The sequence below is a fragment of the Globicephala melas genome, chromosome 17, assembly GCF_963455315.2.
Source record: "Globicephala melas chromosome 17, mGloMel1.2, whole genome shotgun sequence".
Taxonomy (NCBI): domain Eukaryota; kingdom Metazoa; phylum Chordata; class Mammalia; order Artiodactyla; family Delphinidae; genus Globicephala; species Globicephala melas.
The window spans coordinates 42,792,090-42,812,311 of NC_083330.1; the positions used below are offsets into that span (position 1 = coordinate 42,792,090).

At 34.4% G+C, this 20,222-nt stretch overlaps 1 protein-coding gene across 1 annotated transcript in view; it reads left to right on the forward strand.

Annotated features, from left to right (window-relative positions):
- The window catches only part of VPS13B (vacuolar protein sorting 13 homolog B), a 798,623-nt gene that overhangs the window by 126,367 nt on the left and 652,034 nt on the right, over window positions 1-20,222 (forward strand). The window contains exon 17 of the mRNA XM_060287492.2: window positions 17,870-18,051. Within this exon, the coding sequence (XP_060143475.1) occupies window positions 17,870-18,051 (182 nt within the window). The remainder of the gene's footprint in view (window positions 1-17,869; window positions 18,052-20,222) is intronic.

A 20,222-nucleotide genomic window follows, 5' to 3' on the forward strand; every position in this document is an offset into this window, starting at 1 on the left:
AAATTTGTGAGAATTTTAATAATATAGATTTAATATTAATAGCATATGTGTGCCAGAAGCAGTGCTAAGTCTTATATGCATTATCTCTTTAATCTTCATAGTAACGTTATGAGAGACATACTATTATATACATTTTATGCATATCTTTGTCTTAGCTTCTGAATACTAATACATCTATAAATAGTTAAGCTAGAATTCAATTTTAGGTTTATTTGAATCCAGACCCAAGATTAGCAGTTCCTTCCACCATTGATGAGAGAGTGTATTGCAAGTTGGCATTAAGATCGCATCCTTAGACATCATTTTATAGGAATAGCTTTGCTAACTTGTATTTATGTTATAGTTTTATTGAGGCATACTTTATATAATGTAAAATTCACCCTTTTCACATGTAGAGTGTAGTGATTTCTAGTGACTTTACCAAGTGGTGCAACTGTTAACATAAATCAGTTTTAGAACATTTTCATCCCTCCAATAAGATCCCTCTTAACCCATTTACATTTAATCCCCATCTCCAGCCCTAGATCATCACTAATCTTCTTTCTTTCTCCATATATTTATCTTTTCTGTCATGTAAATAGAATCATACAAAATGTGGTATCCTGTTTCTGGCTTTTTTCACTTACCATAATGTTTTTGAAGATCATTCTTGACACAGCATTGTCAGCAACTAACTTGTCTTTTATGCTACATCTCTATGTTGCTTTCTTTACCCAGGTAAAATGTATTGAGGCTTACAAATAACTGTCCTTACTGTTATCCAGAGAGATTTAAATTACAGAGTTGGATGAGGGGTTTTAAAACCTTGTTACAGTTGCTGCTGTTAACTGTGGTATTCTAAGAATATCCTTTTGTGTCATTAGCCCCTTCTTCAATCTCAAGTAGACATAAACATTTGCCATAATTTTTGAGAAATTATAGAGGTGGGGTTGGTGTTTGGACTCCTTCTTGCTCTGTGATTATTGGTATTAAAACTCATAAATATAGAATTTAATCTGTATCAGACTTGTCTGTCTTTCTCAGGGAGATGAATAGCTGGTAGTAGGTCCTTTTTTTTTTTAATCTGTGGTAAATTAACTCACTTTGAAAATGCCTAGTCTTGTCATTATAGCACTTTATGATTTTTGCATCTTGACTATTTTTATTTTTCACATCTGCATTTATGCCCCAGGACCTAGCATATAGTTGACTTTCAATAAATGTTAATTAAAATGAACCAAATTAGAATTTAATTAATTTAATAAATATTTTAAAATCTGTTAACTTATCTTTTGAAGAGGACAGCAAAAAAGAACAGGTGTAGTCAATCATATTAATGTTTAAGGAAGAAAAGGTAGGCAAACTACCCAAACTCAGTTTCCTTTTTTTGTTCATCTTTACTTTTTTTTAAATAAGCGAAGCTCTAATATTCTAAAGCAACTATTCTTATAGATTCTAGCATCTAAAGAGAAATATAAGTTAAATGAACCATTCTTGAATATCTTACGTTTTTATTCTCTCTGATAAATGCAAACATTCAGATATATGAGTGCTCTTGGAGTTTCTATTTCTAGATGTTAGTTTCTTTTTAGTTTCACTATGTTTTTTCTTTTAACTATTTTTTTGGAGGAATAATATTTGAAGGTGAATACTTAATTTTTAATACTTAATTTATTTCTCAAAGTATTCTTATTTTATTCTCGTAAACTCCCTGTGAGTAGTTTTAAAAATTACAAAAATACTTAGGGATCTTGTTACACCTGAAAATACCATATAACTGTAGCAAGCTTTCATAGTACTTTGGAGCTGTGTAGAATGTGGTTTATAAAGTTCTCTTTAATGGTTTATAATATTAATTATACCAGTGTTTTCAGTAACATTATTTTCATTTTAAAATTAGACTATAATTTAAATACAACAAAGTTCAACAATTTTATGTGACAACAATTCAGTGATTTTTGACAGATGTATGTAGTCATGTAGCCATCATCAAAATAAAGATATGGAACATTTCTATCACCCCCAAAATTTCTCTCTTGCATTCAGTTCCTTTTCCTCTCCCTGGAGTTTGTCAGCTTTTGGTGAGGGCAGTTGGCTCAAGATAAAGGTAATGGCCTATCTCGATTCCCTTGTTGTAGGCTGACCAGGGCATGACTGGCTGGCAGCTTGTTAGCTAGTTGCCCTGCGGATGCATCTTTTGCCCTGCATTCCTGCAGGAATGTTTGAAGCCGAAGAAGCCTGTCTGTGTGGTGCATTGCAGCACTCTGGCACCTGGCATCTGAGCTGTGGGACTCAAGCAGCCAATGGAGAGCACGGAGATTTCTTGCCACGACTGCCATAAAAATTTCTTAAAAACAAAACAAACAAACAAACAAAACCCTTGGAGAGCTTGACATGTGTCCCTTGAAGTTGGGTGGCCACAACAACTATGTATGTCTCATATGTAAACAACTTCTAAAAGTCAAAGTCTGACTGGAGCTGCTCGTATAAAAAGAGAAACACGAAGTCTGCAGAAGTCTGCAGTAGGAATGAGTCATTCATCTACCACGGGCGACCAGAGGTGCTTGTTTTTCAAGAGTCAGTCATGGCCCCTGCAGAACTGAGCTAGAGCTGAGTCCTTCTAAAAGGAACCCCACATGCGAGGCCTAAATGGATGGTGGACGTCAACTCAGTAGAGCGTCTTTTTGCAGTAGAAGCCAGGAACTGCGGGAGGAGTCACCTATGAGGAGAGAGTCGACTGTGGGAGGTCACAGGTTTTAAAAAAATATTTCAACCAAGAGCAACTTCAACAGAGAGTTTCTGATGGCAGTACCAGAAGCTTCTTCTGCGCTTTCCTTTAAAATGGTAAATGACTTGATGAGCAACATTTTTAATGCAGAAAAGCGACACCTGCCAACAAGCTGTGAACAAACCAGCGCTAAACATGCAAGGTTATGCAGACGCCAAGAACTAAACTCTGAATTCCTAGCTTTAAAAATTCGAACTAAGGTTTCTGAGTGGAGAGCCCGTCGTTTTTCTGTGAGACTCATCTAGGTCTTATTTTCTGCGTGAGTAGAGGGCACTGGTGGTCTTCTAATGTCTAGGTCAGTGCAAGGCTAAATACCAAGACTTTATGAATAATTAAGGGCTTCCTATCAAAATGTTTGTTCAGCTTAAGGACAAAGGGTTTCTGTTTTCTGGTCTTATGGAAGAATGCAAGGGTTTGATTGGCATAGAAAGGAATGTGGGGACAGTGCCGAGAGGGAGCCAGGGGGAAGGGCCCTCACCTCCACGGTCAAGTGCCAGCACTTGATCTGGGCCAGTGCCCAGGAGCCCCAAATCTGCCTCTAGTCTGGGGAGTTTGTTAGGAAGTAGGATTGGGCCTTTAAGACAATCTTATGTGTACCTTGTCTGCTAACAGCCTGATGATTGTTTACTAATATTCTTGCCTAAGTTATTTCACAAGGATTGCTCCCTGCTACACAGTGTTGAAATTACATTCAGAGATTAAAAAAAAAAAAAAAAAAAAAGACATGAAGAACACAGCTACAAGTAAATAGCACTTATCTTTGTACTAGTTAGATTTTTCCCTTTGATTCTTTTAGCAAGGGCACAAAGAGCATGCAACATATGTTAACAACTGGAAAGTGTTGGTCCAATGAGAACAGGTTTCCTTCGATTTTGCTTTTGGAAAATTTGGTATTTTCAACATGCAATTTTATGATCAGTTGGGTATAAAGTTGTATAGGTAATTATGATCCATCTATTTCCCTTGTTAAAAGTTTTAAACTTAGTAAAATTGTTTAGTGGTAGCCAAATGAACATTTATAATTCCTTCTTAGATTATTGCCTTTAAATTTAAATTTCGGCACTGTAGAATATGACTATAAGACTTACATCTCTTTCTATGAGAAGAATAATATTAATAGTAGCCTTTTCTCAGTATTTGGTTTTACCTATGTACAACAGTGGGAGACATTTTGTACTGTCTCGATGTCAGTATATAATATGACAACATCTTATATTAGTGACAATATCTTTTAAATACATCTGTGTTTCATTATTTTTTTGGGACTGAAACTTGAGTATATTCAAAAGAATTCTAAGTTGTTAGTATACAGTGTATTTATTAAAAGAGAAATCTCTTGGTTAGAAATCACTAAATTTAGGCTAAGTGTTGTTTTTGTTTTTAATAATTGCCTCTGAATTTCTTTCCTGTGTTTGATGATTTAATCTCTTTTAATATACTAACTTGAAATATAGGAACAAATAATCATTGGAGGTCCCTGTGCTCAAAAGATCATACAGTGCATAGTTAGTAGAAGAAGAAAATCTCTAAGAACAGCATTGTAATACTCTTGTGTAGCATTTTGTACTTATTCCACTACATACAGTGATTTATTTGAATCTCACAACCAACCTTTGGAATAAACAAGTCATGTATTATTATCTCTTTTATAGATATGGAAATGGAGGATTAGGGAAGATGATACTGTGGATCGAGAAAGATGAAATCACTTGTTTCAGTTGTTCCAGAGGTCTAGTTTAGTGTTGGTATTGGAGCCATTAATAGCATGTTGGTAGCTATTAGCAAGTTCTTGATAATAGGTTTGATTGTATTCTTTATTATGATTTATAACTTTAAAAAAAAATTTCCAGTTTCCTAGATGAATTTGTTAATACTTAGCACTTTTTAAGTTTCAACTGGTTAATTAGACATTTGTTTGTTTTAAAAATAATTTTTTGGTAACTATCATGTGAGAATTGTTGTGTCATAGGCCTTGGAGTCCCATTATGAGTAAGATATGGTCTTTGCTTTCCCTAATTATGTCCTTCTCCTGCCTAAAATACTTTGCTTCTCATAGCTTTTGTGGTAAAGATTAAGATCTTTAAAACTTTCAGTGATGTCCTCCATGGTCTAGCCCCTTCTTGGCTGTCTAGATTCATCTGAGTATCTTCCTCTCTATCCCCTCCCACCTCCTTGCCTTTTTCATTGTTTCTTTTTCAACCAAGTCTTTCACCATATTGTCTCAGTAATCAATAGCCTAAATAATTTTTACTTACTCCTCACATATTGGTCCAATTGATATTTTCTCTGACTAGATCACATCTTCCTAATATATTCTTTTTTAAAAAAATTTATTTTATTTATTTTTATTTTTGGTTGTGTTGTGTCTTCGTTGCTGCGTGTGGGCTCTCTCTAGTTGCGGCGAGCGGGGCCTACTCTTGGTTGCGGTGCATGGGCTTCTCATTGTGGGTGGCTTCTCTTGTTGCAGAGCCTGGGCTCTAGGCACGCAGGCTTCAATATTTGTGGCACGTGGGCTCAGTAGTTGTGGCTCGTAGGCTCTAGAGGGCAGGCTCAGTAGTTGTGGCTCACGGGCTTAGTTGCTCTGTGGCATGTGGGAACTTCCTGGACCAGGGCTCGAACCCATATCCCCTGCATTGGCAGACGGATTCTTAACCACTATGCCACCAGGAAAGCCCCCCTAATATTTTCTTTAATGGGCTATTTTTCCTATTTTTCACTGTAGTTTTCATAGAGGTGATTTTTACACTGTTTTTTGTGATTATTTAATAGCTTTTTCCATTCTTTTTACATTAAGTTCAGTAAGGACCATCTCTTTTTCTGTGGAGGACATTTATCTTCAAAACCTTGAAACTATGGAAAGCACAAGTAAATACTTATTGACATGCACTTGCTAATTTTTTCAGCTATTTTTGTGCTTTTTGGTGGTCTGATTGATTAGATTTTAGATTGTATGCTCTTTTGATAACCAAGTTTTTCTTCTTTTTATATACATAATATATGTAAAATGTGCCCTTGGCCAAAGCAAAAACCAATGACTTTAATTAATTACTGAAATTGAACTAAAATTTTAGTGATTTCTCTAATCAGAATTCTCAAGGTAACATTTGAATGTTTTTAATTACATATATAAGATATATTGCATGAACACACTTCCTCTCTCTCTCCTTTCCTGAGTAAACATTTTTACTTAAGTAGACGAACTGTCTATATTGAATAACTTGTCTGGGAGATGATGAGATTAATGAAGAGATAACATTTTCCTCCTTTTTTATTTAGTTTGTTTGCTACCACCTGTAGTTCATTGTAAGATTTTGAACTTTATATATTATAATAATCAAGGCATTCATTATATTTTTATTTTAGTGATAGACAAATTTTACTTCTCATTTTTTCTGTCCATTTGTTATCTAATATTTAAGTTCAAATATTTACTTCAGAAATTTGAAAAATGATAAAATATTTTCAAGTCTCAACACAGCAGGATATAATTTGTATTTTACAGCTATTTGCAAATGCTAAAATTATTGTAATTAAATAAATATAACAGTTAATACTTGTAGGGATGTTGAGAAAACAATACACTGATACACTGCCTATGAACGTAAATCTTGATTCAGACAGCAAAATGTGAAGCATGCATTAAAGAGACCAACGTGGAAGAATATGTACTGATGTACAAAGATCTTGATCACTAGGACATATTGCTTAGTCATAAAAAGCAGGCTGTAGGGCTTCCCTGGTGGCGCAGTGGTTGAGAGTCTGCCTGCCGATGCAGAGGACACGGGTTCGTTCGTGCCCCGGTCTGGGAAGATCCCACATGCCGCAGAGTGGCTGGGCCCCTGAGCCATGGCCGCTGAGCCTGCGTGTCCGGAGCCTGTGCTCCACAACGGGAGAGGCCACAGCAGTGGGAGGCCCGCGTACCGCTAAAAAAAAAAAAAAAAAAAAGCAGGCTGTAGACTTTTAAATATATATATATCTCCATTAAAATTATAAGTGTATCTATGAATACATAAAATCAATAGAGGTCTGTAGGTATGTATGCTGAATTCATAAAAAGTGGTTATCTGTGGGGAGTGGAGTGGGATCAGGAGGAGGAAAGAGGAGCTTTAACCTTTCATTTTACCTACGATTTAGGTCAAAAATTTTTTTCCCCTTCCACGAGTATTGATATATTGCATAAGTTGAAGAGTCGTTGTGTGCAGAACTAAATACACACTTCTTAGTTTTTTAAACTGCTTTCATTTCTCAGTTGAGTTAGTGAGTTTTGTACTCATTTTATTTTGGAAAAAGTGATCTAATCTTATTTTACTGTACAGGATATGAGTAATAACAAAAATACATTTTTGGAACCAATTTGTACATTCAGACCTTGCATTTGGGGACTCTGTATAAATCTTTAGATCCAGCTGTTGCTGAGGATATTCTTTCAGTTGCTGTGAGGTGTGTTGATTTTAAAAGAATGGATGGTTGTTCCTGAAGTGTATGTATGGCAAAAATTTTATAGTACTGCTCTGAGTGTGAATGGATTGTTTAAGTTAGTTCCTTTGCATTGAGGAATAAGAATGACTTCCATGTTTTTTATTTAAAATTTCAAAAGAAGAATTTTTTTTATAGCAGTGCCAGATTGGTCCAAAGCTTTTGTCAGCTCCGTATTGTAATTTGTCAGCAAATGGAACAGACAGAATCTTTTAAAGTGTTTGTTAATTAGGGCATATTCATTTTCAGTCTTTGTTACTACACAATCAAGACCTACTTGTTTCTATTTCCTTAAATTTATCCTGGAGTTTGTCCAAGTTGAGTTTTAATGAGTTGTTTATCCTGCTAGTTACATTAGGATTTATTTTTCCCTAGAGAGTAATGTTTGAATTGATAGTTTTTTAAACCTATTCTGTAATATGAACATATGTTCAGACTAGGACTTCTGGATATATGAAATAGGCATTTGTTAAATAAATTATTTTATTTTCACCAACTTAATTGTTAAAATGTAGGTTTAGTGATACTTCAAAAACATGAGGTAAGTCCAGAAGTTGTTAGATAATTTTAGTATGAATTTTATTGAGCTGTTTTATTTTAAGCTGAGTTTAAATAAATTTGTAGTGGTATAAATCACAAGGAAAATTTTACTTTTATTGTTTATTTTCATTGACTTTTTAATGAGCCCCCCAAATAGCTTAAAGTTGTAAAAGCTATTGATAAAAAATTTCTGAGGCAAATACAGTATGATGGTATGGTTTGATGAAATGGATACATAGGTGTTTATTATTTTCTATACTAGTTAACCTGTTGGAAATATCTCAGCATTGACAAAAACAAAAGAGGAAAAAACCCCTCTTCATTGATATTGTTATACTAGCAGGTACATTCTATAATTTACCATCTATTGCCAAATCATTTATAAATGGTTTATTTTAGTTCAAATGCTACTGGAATATTAAACAGAAGTATAATAAAATGTACTTTTATTTGCAGTCAGTTATAGCTGGAAAATAAAACAAACCACAAAAACATGCCATACATGTATGCTATAATTTACTTGTTTATTGTTGAATTCTGGCTTTTGTAAAGTGAGTTATTTCCTTTGATGTTAAATTAAATTGAACCTGAAGGAGAGAACTGTCCCCTACTCTTGGGCAGTATTAAAATGTAGAATAAATTAATCTTTTTGAATTTGCATATGTTTAAGTTTTTATTCAAGTCTGTGTTATCCATTTGGGAATCATTTTATGTGACATTTGATGGCTTGAAAGAGTACCATATACAGTAGCTGAAGTTTTTATGAAATAAGTAAAGACCCACTTGTGAAAAGAATCCTGACTGTAATTTTGCCTTATAAGTAATTATTGCTGTAGTTACAAGAACATGGCTCTTGCTACACCATAGGACTTCCTAAACACCAGGGAATATCTGGCTAAAGATAAAGTGGCTAGATTAATTATACATTTTTATATTGTAGGTTTCCAATGTCTGTTCTGTTTACTTAGTATCACTACTGGTAAACTGTTGTGCTTTTGTTTTTGTTTTGGTCAAGAATTTTGAACAGAAATTTGAGAACATAGTAGAAAGAGAACCACCACTCAATTTTTGAACCTGTAATAAAAGACAAGAAAGTGACGTAAAGAATGGCCACAATGTTAGAAAAGCAAAAGGAACCAGTAATGATAATGAAATATAAATTTATGAATTAGATTGTATTGTTTTTTCTCCTGCCTCATTTGATCTCTATTATCTTACCTGCTTGGTTTAAGGAATCTTCTATTCAGTGCATTTAAAAAATTTATTTAAAAAGATTTAAAAAAAGATTTTTGGCCCCACTGCATAGCATGTAGGATCTTAGTTCCCCGACCAGGGATTAAACCCATGCCCCCTGAGTGGAAGCGTGGAGTCTTAACCACTGGACCGCCAGGGAAGTCCCTTCAGTGCATATTTATTTCCTTGTCTATTTATTACAATCCTTTGATTTTGTGGCAAAATGTGACCAGGCTTGTGGATTGAACGGTACATCTAGGTAGAGCCACATATTGCTGTTAAATATTTGAGAGCTGTATGGACAGGGTGGTAGATGTGTTAATGTGTAACTGTATATTTAAATTATGAGGCATGCTAATTAAGAGAGACAGGTGATCCCAGGGTTTTGTTTTTATTTTGTTATTTTCGAGTGAGAAAGGGCAGTCGTTAGTTGCTTGGACCAGTGTTCCTCGGAACAGAGTTCTGAATACTTCAGGGAGGTTTTAAATTTTAATTGAGATAAAATAGCATAAATTTACTATTATAATTATTTTAAACTGTACGATTCATTGGTTTTTAGTATATTCACATTGTTGTGCAGTCATCATCACCATCTAACTCCAGAGTATTTTCAAAACTCCAGAAAGAAAACCCTGACTCTCTCTGTGATTCTGGATGGAGAATGCCACATACAATATGTGGCATTTTCTGTCTAGCTTCTTTTACTTAGCGTGTTTTCAAGGTTTCTCCATGTTGTGGCATGTATCAGTACTTCATTACTTTTTATGGCCAAAAAATAACTACTTTATAGTGATATACCACATTCTGTTTATGCATTTATCAGTTGCAAGTTTGGGTTGTTTCTACTTTTTGGCTAATAAAAATAATGCTGCTTTGAACATGCATATATGAGCTCCAGTATGAACAACATTTTCAGTTCTCTTGGGTATATACCTAAGAATATAATTGCTATATTTACCTTTTTGATGAACTGCCAAATTGTTACACACAGTGGTTGTACTGTTGTATACATCTACTTCCAATGTATGAAGGTTCCAATTTCTCCCCATCCTTGCCAAGACTCATTATTTTCTGCTTTTTTTTTTCTCTTTCTTCTCCTATTATGTCTATCTTAGTGGGTGTGAAGTGGTATCTCTTTGTGGTATTGCTTTTCATTTCCCTAATGATGTTGAGCATTCTTTTAAGTGCTTATTGGCCATTTGTGTAAATTCTTTGGAGAAATGACTGTTTATGTGCATTTTTAATTGGGCTGTATATCTTTTTGCTGTTGAGTTGTGGGAATTCTTTGCATATTCTAGGCACTAGACCCTTCGTAGATATATGATTTGCAGATGTTTTTTGTCATTTTGTGTGTTGTGTTTTCACTTTCTGGATAGTTTCCTTTGATACACAAAAGTTTTAAATTTTGATGAAGTCCCATTTATCTGTTTTTCCTTTTGTTGCTTTTGTTTTTGGTATCATATTTAAGAAATTGTTCCTTAATCCAAGGTTGTGAAGACTACACTTATGTTTCCTTCTAAGATTTAATGGTTTTAGCTTTTTGACCAATTTTGAGTTAATTTTGGTATATGGTGTGAGGTAGGGGTCTAAGTTTATTCTTTTGTATTTCAATATGCAGTTGTTCTAAAACCATTTGTTAAAAAGACTGTTCATTCCCCACTTATTGGCCTTGACCATTTGTCAGAAGTCCATTGATAATAGATGTATGGGTTTATTTCTAGACTCTCAGCTCTAGTGCACTGATTTATATTTATATGTGTATTTGATTGCTGTACCTTTGTAGTAAGTTTTGAAATTGGGAAGCATGAGTCTTCCAACTTTGTTTTTCTTTTTCAGGATTGTTTTGACTATTCAAGATTCCTTGTAAATCCATATGAATTTAATTAGTTTAGGATTAGTTTAATCATTCAAAATAGATGGGATTTTGATAGGGATTGTATTGAACCTATAGCTGAATTTGGAGAGTACTGTCATCTTAACAGTATTAAATTTTCCAATCAATAAACATGGGATGTCTTTCCATTTATTTAATCCCTTCTTTAATTTCTTTCAACAGTGCTTTGTAGTTTTCAATGTAAAAGTCTTACACTTCTTTGGTGAAATACTTATTCCTAAGTATTTTATTCTTTTTGTTGCTATTATAGATGGAATAGTTTTCTTAATTTCCTTGTCAGATTGTTCATTTTAAGTGTATATGGGTATAAAACTGATTTCCATGTAGTTACCTTGTATCTTGGAACTTAGTTGAACTTGTTTTTAGCTCCATTCATTGGGGGTGTGTGTGTGTGTGTGTGTGTTTATAGTTTTCAAGGTATGCGATCATGTCATCTGTGAGTAGTGATAGTTTTACTTCTTTTTCTACAATCTGAATGCCTTAAAAATTTTTTTTGCCTGGTTTCGTGGCTAGAACCTTTACTGCAATGTTGAATAGAATGGCAAGAGAAAAATACTTAACTTCTTCCTGATCTTGGAGAGAAAGCTTTCAGCCTTTCACCACTAAGTATGATGTTAGTTGTGTGTTTTTCATAAATGTCCTATATCATATTGAGGAAGTTCTCTTTAGTATGTTGAGTGTTTTATATTATGAAAGAGTATTGGATTTTGTCAAGTACTTTTTCTGTGTCAGTTGATATGGACATGTTTTCTCCCCTCTTCTTTCTATAAATATGATGTATTGCATTGAGTTCTTGAGCCATTCTTTTATTTCTGGGATAAATTTCAGTTGTCATGGTGTACAATGCTTTTAATCTTCTTCCAAATTTCATTTACTGGTATTTTACTGAGGATTTTGCATTTATGTTCACAAGGGATATCGATGTGTAGTTTTCTTGTGTTGTTTTTGTCTGGCTTTGGTACCTGGGTAATACTGATGTTATAGAAGAAATTGAGAAGGATTCCCTTCTGTTCTTTTTTGCAAAAAAGTTGAAGAGTATTGGTATTTTTTCCTTCTTTAAATGTTGGTAGAATTCACATTCTTTAAATGTTGGTAGAATTCACAAGTGAAGCCTTTTGATCCTGGACTTTCCTTTCTTGGGAGATTTCTACTTTATTTTTGAAGAATAGTTAAGTCGGAATTATAATAATTATTATTTTTAAAATAAATTTATTATTCATTTATTTATTTATTTATTTATGTTTGGCTGCACTGGGTCTTCGTTGCTGTGCGTGGCCTTTCTCTAGCTGTGGCGAGCTGGGGCTACACTTCGTTGCGGTGCACCGGCTTCTCGTTGTGGTGGCTTTTCTTGCTGCAGAGCACGGGCTCTAGGTGCACTGGCTTCAGTAGTTGTGGCATATGGGCTTCAGTAGTTGTGGTTCATGGGCTCTAGAGCGCAGGCTCAGTAGTTGTGACGCATGGGCTTAGTTGCTGCACGGAATGTGGGATCTTCCTGGACCAGGGCTCGAACCTGTGTCTCCTGCATTGGCAGGTGGATTCTTAACCACTGTGCCACCGGGGAAGCCCTGGAATTACAATTATTAATTGACAGTTCTTTCTTTCAGAACTTTGAATATTTCATCCCACTGCCATGTGGCCTCCATGGTTTCTTCTAAGGAATGTCTTCAGAGCTCAACCAGGCAGTTTTCAACTCTGCCACCTTTTCTTGTTGTGCATACCCTGAAAGTCAGCCAGAAGTGAGAGCTTAAGGCCTTTCTCTTGTCTTTTCTCTGCAAGTGCACAGTGCTTAGCACGTGTGTGGCCTTCCGTATTCCCAGGAAGGTGTCTGAGCTTTTCAGTGTTTTTATTCCTGAAAGCATAATTTCCCAGCCTTTCTAAGATTTTGGTTAGTCTCTTTTTTTCCCCCTTGTCTATCTATTATTCCAGGCAGCAAGGACTATTGCAGTACATTTGCCTGTAAATGTTTTCTACAAATGCTCCTGGGTAGTTGTTTTAGTATTGGGAGAGTTCTGAATTAGGAGAGAGAAAGCAGGTTCTTTGAGTTGGTCCTCCAGGTAGCCACCAGACAGGTCAGAACGAACAACCACAATTTCTTTTTTTAAGTTCATAAATTTATTATTTGTTAATAAATCTGGCAGTCATGGCTGTTAATTTTTCAACCATGCATATGAGACCAAGAAGCACCAGAGCTCTTCCACTGACTTGACATTGAGATCCTACAAATATTTATATCTTTTAGGAATACAGAGATGTCAAGTAACAGTTTATCAAGAAGTACAGGTCATACTGGGGATAAGGGCTATTTGGTACCACTGCTGAGCCTGGGGGCCAGGGGATGTAACATGGGTAAATAAAAATACCACAAAGTTCACTGTTCCTACTGAGATTGAGCTGTTTAAAATTTTTTTTAGAATTTTACTTTATTTTTATTACGTGTTCCCGTGTTTGTTGCAGGCTTTTGGTTAGTTTCTAGAGTTCTGAAAAAGTTGATTTTTGACAGTTTTTGCCAGCTTTTGTGTTGCTTTTATGGAGGGACAGACTTTTGGTATACCTTACTCTACCATCTTCGTTGATACAATTCCTCTTTTGGAGGTTTTAAGTGAAGTTTCTTTCTTTTTGTTTTAATTTAAAAATGTTTTAAATTGAAGTATAGTTGATTTACAGTGGTTCAGCATAGTGATTCAGTTGTATAATATGTGTGTGTGTGTATATATATATATTCTTTTTCAAATTCTTTTCCATTATAGGTTATTACAAGATGTTGAGTATAGTTCCCTGTGCTATACAATAGGTCCTTGTTGTTTATTTTATATATAGTAGTGCGTATCTGTTAATCCTAAATTCCTAATTTATCCCCCCCTTTCCCCTTTGGGAACCATAAGTTTGTTTTCTATCTCTGTGAGTCTATTTCTGTCTTGTAGATAAGTTCATTTGTATCATATTTTTGATTCCATATGTAAATGATATCATGATATTTGTCTTTCTTTGTCTGACTTAAAAGTGAAGTTTATGTCTACGAGAAGGTAAGAAATCATTTGATAATTCAGTGTCGGAGCAGGGAGTGGAGGTAGTTTGTTACATTGATAATGCTCATTTTTAAAACATTTTAAAAATGTTTTATGAAATTAATTCATTTTGACATAGTTTGTGATTTCTATAGTCCATTCTTGAAGTATTGCAGTTTCTTAAATTCTTTTTTTTTGAATTTTTTCAAGCTTTTAATTAATTAATTTATTTTTGCTGTGTTGGGTCTTCGTTTCTGTGTGAGGGCTTTCTCTAGTTGTGGCAAGCGGGGGCCACTCTTCATCGCGGTGCGCGGGCCTCTCACTATCGCGGCCTCTCTTGTTGCGGAGCACAGGCTCCAGACGCGCAGGCTCAGTAGTTGGGGCTCATGGGCCTAGTTGCTCCGCGGCATGTGGGATCCTCCCAGACCAGGGCTTGAACCTGTGTTCCCTGCATTAGCAGGCAGATTCTCAACCACTGCGCCACCAGGGAAGCCCCCTCTTAAATTCTTTTGAAAAAATAATGATATATATATCTCAAAGGACCAAGCAAAACAATAGAGACATTTATATAGGGAAAAAAGGGAAAAGATCACATAAAGTCATCCTCTGTTATCATCTTCCAGCAATGAATATTATCAATAATTCTATCCAGAATTTTTTATCTCAACATACAAACACATGCAGACATACTTTTATGTGTGGGTAACCCACCACTTCCTGCCATTACATGGAACCATGTTACAATGCAACTACATACATTTTTACCATATTTCAGCATATCCTTTCATATCAGTAGGTTCATCTAACTTCATTCTTTTTAATATCTGAATAGTTTTGCATCAAGTCAATGTGTCAGAATTTATTCAATGATGAGATTTTCTCAGGTTTAGGCTATTTTAAATAATGCTGCAAACACTGTCTTTGTGTAAGTATTCTTGCAGGCTCATGTGAAAATTCTTTTCAGATAGATTCCTAGAAGATGAGTTAGAGTCTGAGAGGTCTTGCTAATCTGAGAGGTTAAAAGAGTCATACATTGTTTTAGTTTGAATTTCCCTTTTTACTGGTGAGGCTTAAGAGTCTTTTCATGTTTATGGGTCATTTCTAAATATAACACCTGCATTTTTTCCTCAACCATTTCAGTGTATCTCACAGGAATCTGTACATAACATTGTTATAGCACTCATTATGTTAAATTATAATTACTGGTTTACTTGTCTCACAACTAGATTCTGAATTCTTTGAGTGTAAAGATAGTGCCTGTATCTTCAGTTCCTAGCAAAAAACCTTGTATCTGTTAAGCTTTAAATATTAGGTGTAATTGATTTTCACTATAGTCATCTGTGGTAGATTGGGCAGGGATAATTATACTTGCCTTTTAAAGAGGGAAGTGAAGCTCAGAGAAGTTATATATATCTTTTTCCTAAAAACATGAAACAAATAAGTGATTTCGCCAGAATTGGAATTGATATTTTAAAAATTTCATGTCCTACTTCTAGTACCTTAAATGAAAAACTTTGAAAATGAGGTTAAAGAGATTTAAAAATAAAAGTAAATTCAAGGAAAGTGAACCCTATGGAGTCAGACTTCGATGCAGTCTCAGATGAATGGCTGTGTAAAGCCTATTCAGGTAATTCTTATGGATAAAAACCTTGGAAAACCAACTTAATTAGTGAATTAGGTTATTATCAAACTGCTGCAACCACCCTGCCTTCCTTGCCATTGCTTGGACTTGCCAGGTTCAGTCCTACCTCAGGACCTTTTCACAGACTGTTCATCTGCCTGAATCACTCTCCAGAGATATCCACACAACTGTCACTTACCTCCTTCAAGTCTGCTCATGTCTTGCTTGGAATTAAACCTATCCTTTTAATATGATCTACCCACCATATATGAAATTGCTCCTTCTTCAGTAGTTCCTATTCCATGCTCTGTTTTTCCATTCTCTTTTTCTGTTTCCAAGAGCATTTCTCTTCTAACTTCCTTATATCATTTGTTTACTTATATTGATCAACTTTTTAATTTGTTTCCTGTCCCCATTAGAATATAAACTATGAGGACACTGGGATTTTAATTTTCTGTTTTGTTCATTGATGTTTTAAAACAGCTAAGATACTTCCTAGGTAGCTAGTGCATGACTGCTACAGAATAGGCAATTAATAAATATATGCTGATTTTATAGATTTTCTAGAGAACAGCTTTAAAATGAAGCTTGAAGACCAGCTAGGCCTAATCTGAGACCTAAACAGTCAAAGTCCCAGCAACATTATAGCTCATTTTTTTGTAGACCTAGGAACTGCAAAGTAAAAATCCAGTCTTAACTTTGAAGGACATTAGGTTTATTAGCAAGGTGGTTCTCAGCTGCAGTAGCAATGGCTAGAAAAGGAGCCCATTGACTTGAAAGATGACTGAAATTAAAAGTATACCTGGAAAATACAAAGGTAACCAATTGACATGAGACTCTGTCAGTATCTCAACTGTATAGGACTATTGCTTGAAATTCCTTTATATTCTTCTTACGGTTAAATAGTGCACATACGCTGATTGTTTTTACTAGTCTGTAGTGGACAGGTGGGAGGATAGTATAAAACAAGGGAAGTTCTGGAGAAGGACTGGTTCCTTCATGTTACATTTATTGGAATGAATGCCCATAGAATTTTTTTCTTTATCTGCTCTTTTCTCCAGGAACACTGATTATTTTCTGTCATCCATATCAGTGTCCTTTTCTAAAATCATTTTATACTTTTTCAAAAGTTTTATCTTATATGTGACTTTCTGAATTTTATCTACGATGTTCTTAATTGTATTTTATGTTTTTAATTTCTAAATATTTGAGGATTTTGCAGATACCTTTCTTTTATTAGTTTACAGTTTAATTCCATTGTGATCAGCACATACACTCTGATTTCAGTCCTTTTAATTTTATTGAGACTTGTTTTTGTAAATGTAAATTGGTGCAGCCACTGTGGAAAACAGTGTGGAGAGTTCTCAAAAGGCTAAAACTACCATATGACCCAGCAGTTCCACTCCTGGGTATATGTCCAAAAAAATAAAAACACTAATATGAAAAGATATGTGCACCCCAGTGTTCATAAGCAGCATTATTTACAGTCACCAAGATATGGAAACAATGTAAGTGTCCATCTACGGAGGAATGGATAAAGAAAATGTGCGTACACACACACACACACACACACACACACACACACACACACACACACACACACACACACACACACACACACTGGAATACTACTCAGCTGTAAAAAAGAATGAAATTTTGCCATTTGCAGCAACATGGATCAACTTGGAGGACATTATGCTAAGTGAAGTAAGTCAGACAAAGACAAATACTGTATGATATCATTTATATGTGGAATCTAAAAAATACAACAAACTAGTGAATATAACAGAAAAGAAGCGGACTCACAGATATAGAGAACAAAGTAGTGGTCACCAGTGGGGAGAGGGGGAGGTACAAACTGTTGGATGTAAAATAGGTTCAAGGATGTATTGTGCAGCATGGGGAATATAGCCAATATTTTGTAATAATTGTAACTGGAATTTAACCTTTCAAAAGTGTATAAAAAAATTTAAAAAAGGGAATAAGGCAGATCTGTTAGTAAATCCTATTTTAAGTGTTAATTAGTACTATTTTCACTGTTATTTTTGATGATTGACTTGATTTAAAAAGTGTAATGCTTGAGCTGAATATATGTGTATGAATGTGTGTGGACATTATTTTAGTTTGTATTTTTATTTTTTATTATTGTTAGAGGTTCTGAAATAGTGAAACATTTAAAGTTAGTAGAATTGTGTATCTCTTTGATTTAATTCTAATTAAAATAATTTCTGTGTATACCTTTTCTTCCCTTGCATCCTAATTTACTTTATATGGTGTTGTTTATAAATGTTATTTAATATATTGTTTGTTATGCTTTGTATTTTCTTATGCAGGACCAAAAGATCTCAGATTGCTATAACTGAAGGTATATTTGAACTTCCAAATCTCACAGTTCAAGCTACAAGAGCACAGACACTTCTGCTGCAAGCAATTTATCAAAGTTGGTCTCATATTGGAAATGTCAGCTCTTCAGCAGTGAATGAAGCTTTGATGAATGAAGTTTTCCAAACTATAGGTAAGAACACACTCTTCTTGACAAGTGTATGGAAAACTCTTATTAGAGGTGACTAATATTTTATCATTCAAATTCATGTGTATAGTATGATCAACTTAAATTGTAGTGTATTTCTATGAAAGCAGATTTTTATAGCGCCTGTGTAAAATCCAAGATATGAGTTAAGCCATTCAGTTTTGTTCTCTGCCACCAACTTGTGGATATATTTTGTAGTTGCAAGAGATTATTTTTCACCAGCTCCTTGTACAATTCATCCTTTGGCCTTACTTGGATAACTTTTGAGGGGATCAGTCTGTATGTTTGAAATGATAACCAAGTCAAGTATAAATACAATATGTTTGATTATGCTGGTAGAGTGGAATAAAATTCTTAATTATAGTACTTTAGCAATTCATAAGCAAGTTAATTTTTTTAATGTGGAAAATATTAGTCTTACACCCTGAATGAATGAATTAACTATGGAAAATTAAAAATCTGCTTTGATGCCAGTTTATTATCTTCATCTTATCACTCACTTTGTAGATAAACAAGAAAAATTGCAGAAGGCTTGCTTCTTTTAGTTGTTTCAGCTCAAAATAATGTTACTTTTGCAGTGACACAAAAAGGATATATTTTTATTAAGTGCAATCATGCTTAAAATGATAACATTTTTATCTTATACCTCATTTGTTTATTAAAATAAAACTGGTTTTGTTGTTATATGATGCTTTCTAAGGTTTTAAGTTTAGACCTTACTATGGGGAATATCTTATAAATTCTTAAAAAATGCATTTTAATTAGAGCCTTTTCATTTGATATAGCCATTGCCTAATGTAAAATTGTACAGTTGTTTTGGAACAGGTTTTTAGGATTCTGTAAAGAAATGATGGGACAAATGTTTCATTTGTTTAGAAGTTCTTAACTTGGGGCTTATGAAAGGGCTTCGAATTCTGTGAATACCCTGAAATAGTATGCAGATCTTATGTGTGTATAAACATATACCCCTAAGGTCACACATATTTATGTTCTCTTTTTTAGTTGATTCTTTTATTAAATGTAGTGAGTCTATTCCTTAGAGAGTCTTTTGACACATCTATTTTTTCTTATATTAACATAGTTACAGTTAGTTTTTGTTTGGTTGGTATTTGATATAGTTCCTTTTGCATTCTTTACTTAAAATCTATGTGTTTTTATCTTTAGGTATATGTCCTGGAAATAACATATAACTAGATATTATAGATCAAGTTTTCTAATTTGCCTTTTAGCTAGTAAATTCAATCCATTTATACTTGTGACTATAGTTTCTTTTTGTCTTTGTTTCTATCATGTTACTGTTTTGTTTCCTTTTATACTGATATAGCTACACTACTTTTTAAAAAATTGCTATTATTTCTTACTTAATATCCTCTTTACACTTGGAATTTGTATACTCCTATTGAATTATTATTTTTAAATTTTTTAATTTAATTTAATTTTTTTTATACAGCAGGTTCTTATTAGTCATCCATTTTATACACATCAGTGTATACATGTCAACCCCAATTGCCCAATGCATCACCCCCCCACCCCCACCCCCCCGCAGCTTTCCACCCTTGGTGTCCATACGTGTGTTGTCTACATCTGTGTCTCAACTTCTGCCCTGCAAACCGGTTCATCTGTACCATTTTTCTAGTTTCCACATATATGCGTTAATATATGATATTTCTTTTTCTCTTTCTGACTTACTTCACTCTGTATGACAGTCTCTAGATTCATCCACGTCTCAACAAATGACCCAATTTTGTTCCTTTATATGGCTGAGTAATATTCCATTCTATACATGTACCACATCTTCTTTATCCATTTATCTGTCAATGGGCATTTAGGTTGCTTGCATGACCTGGCTATTGTAAATAGTGCTGCAATGAACATTGGGGTGCATGTGTCTTTTTGAATCATGGTTTTCTCTGGGTATATGCCCAGTATGGCATTGCTGGCTTATATGGTAATTCTATTTTGAGTTTTTTAAGGAACCTCCATACTGTTCTCCATAGTGGCTGTATCAATTTACATTCCCACCAACAGTGCAAGAGGGTTCCCGTTTCTCCACACCCTCTCCAGCATTTGTTGTTTGTAGATTTTCTGATGATGCCCATTCTAACTGGTGTGAGGTGACACCTCATTGTAGTTTTGATTTGCATTTCTCTAATAAT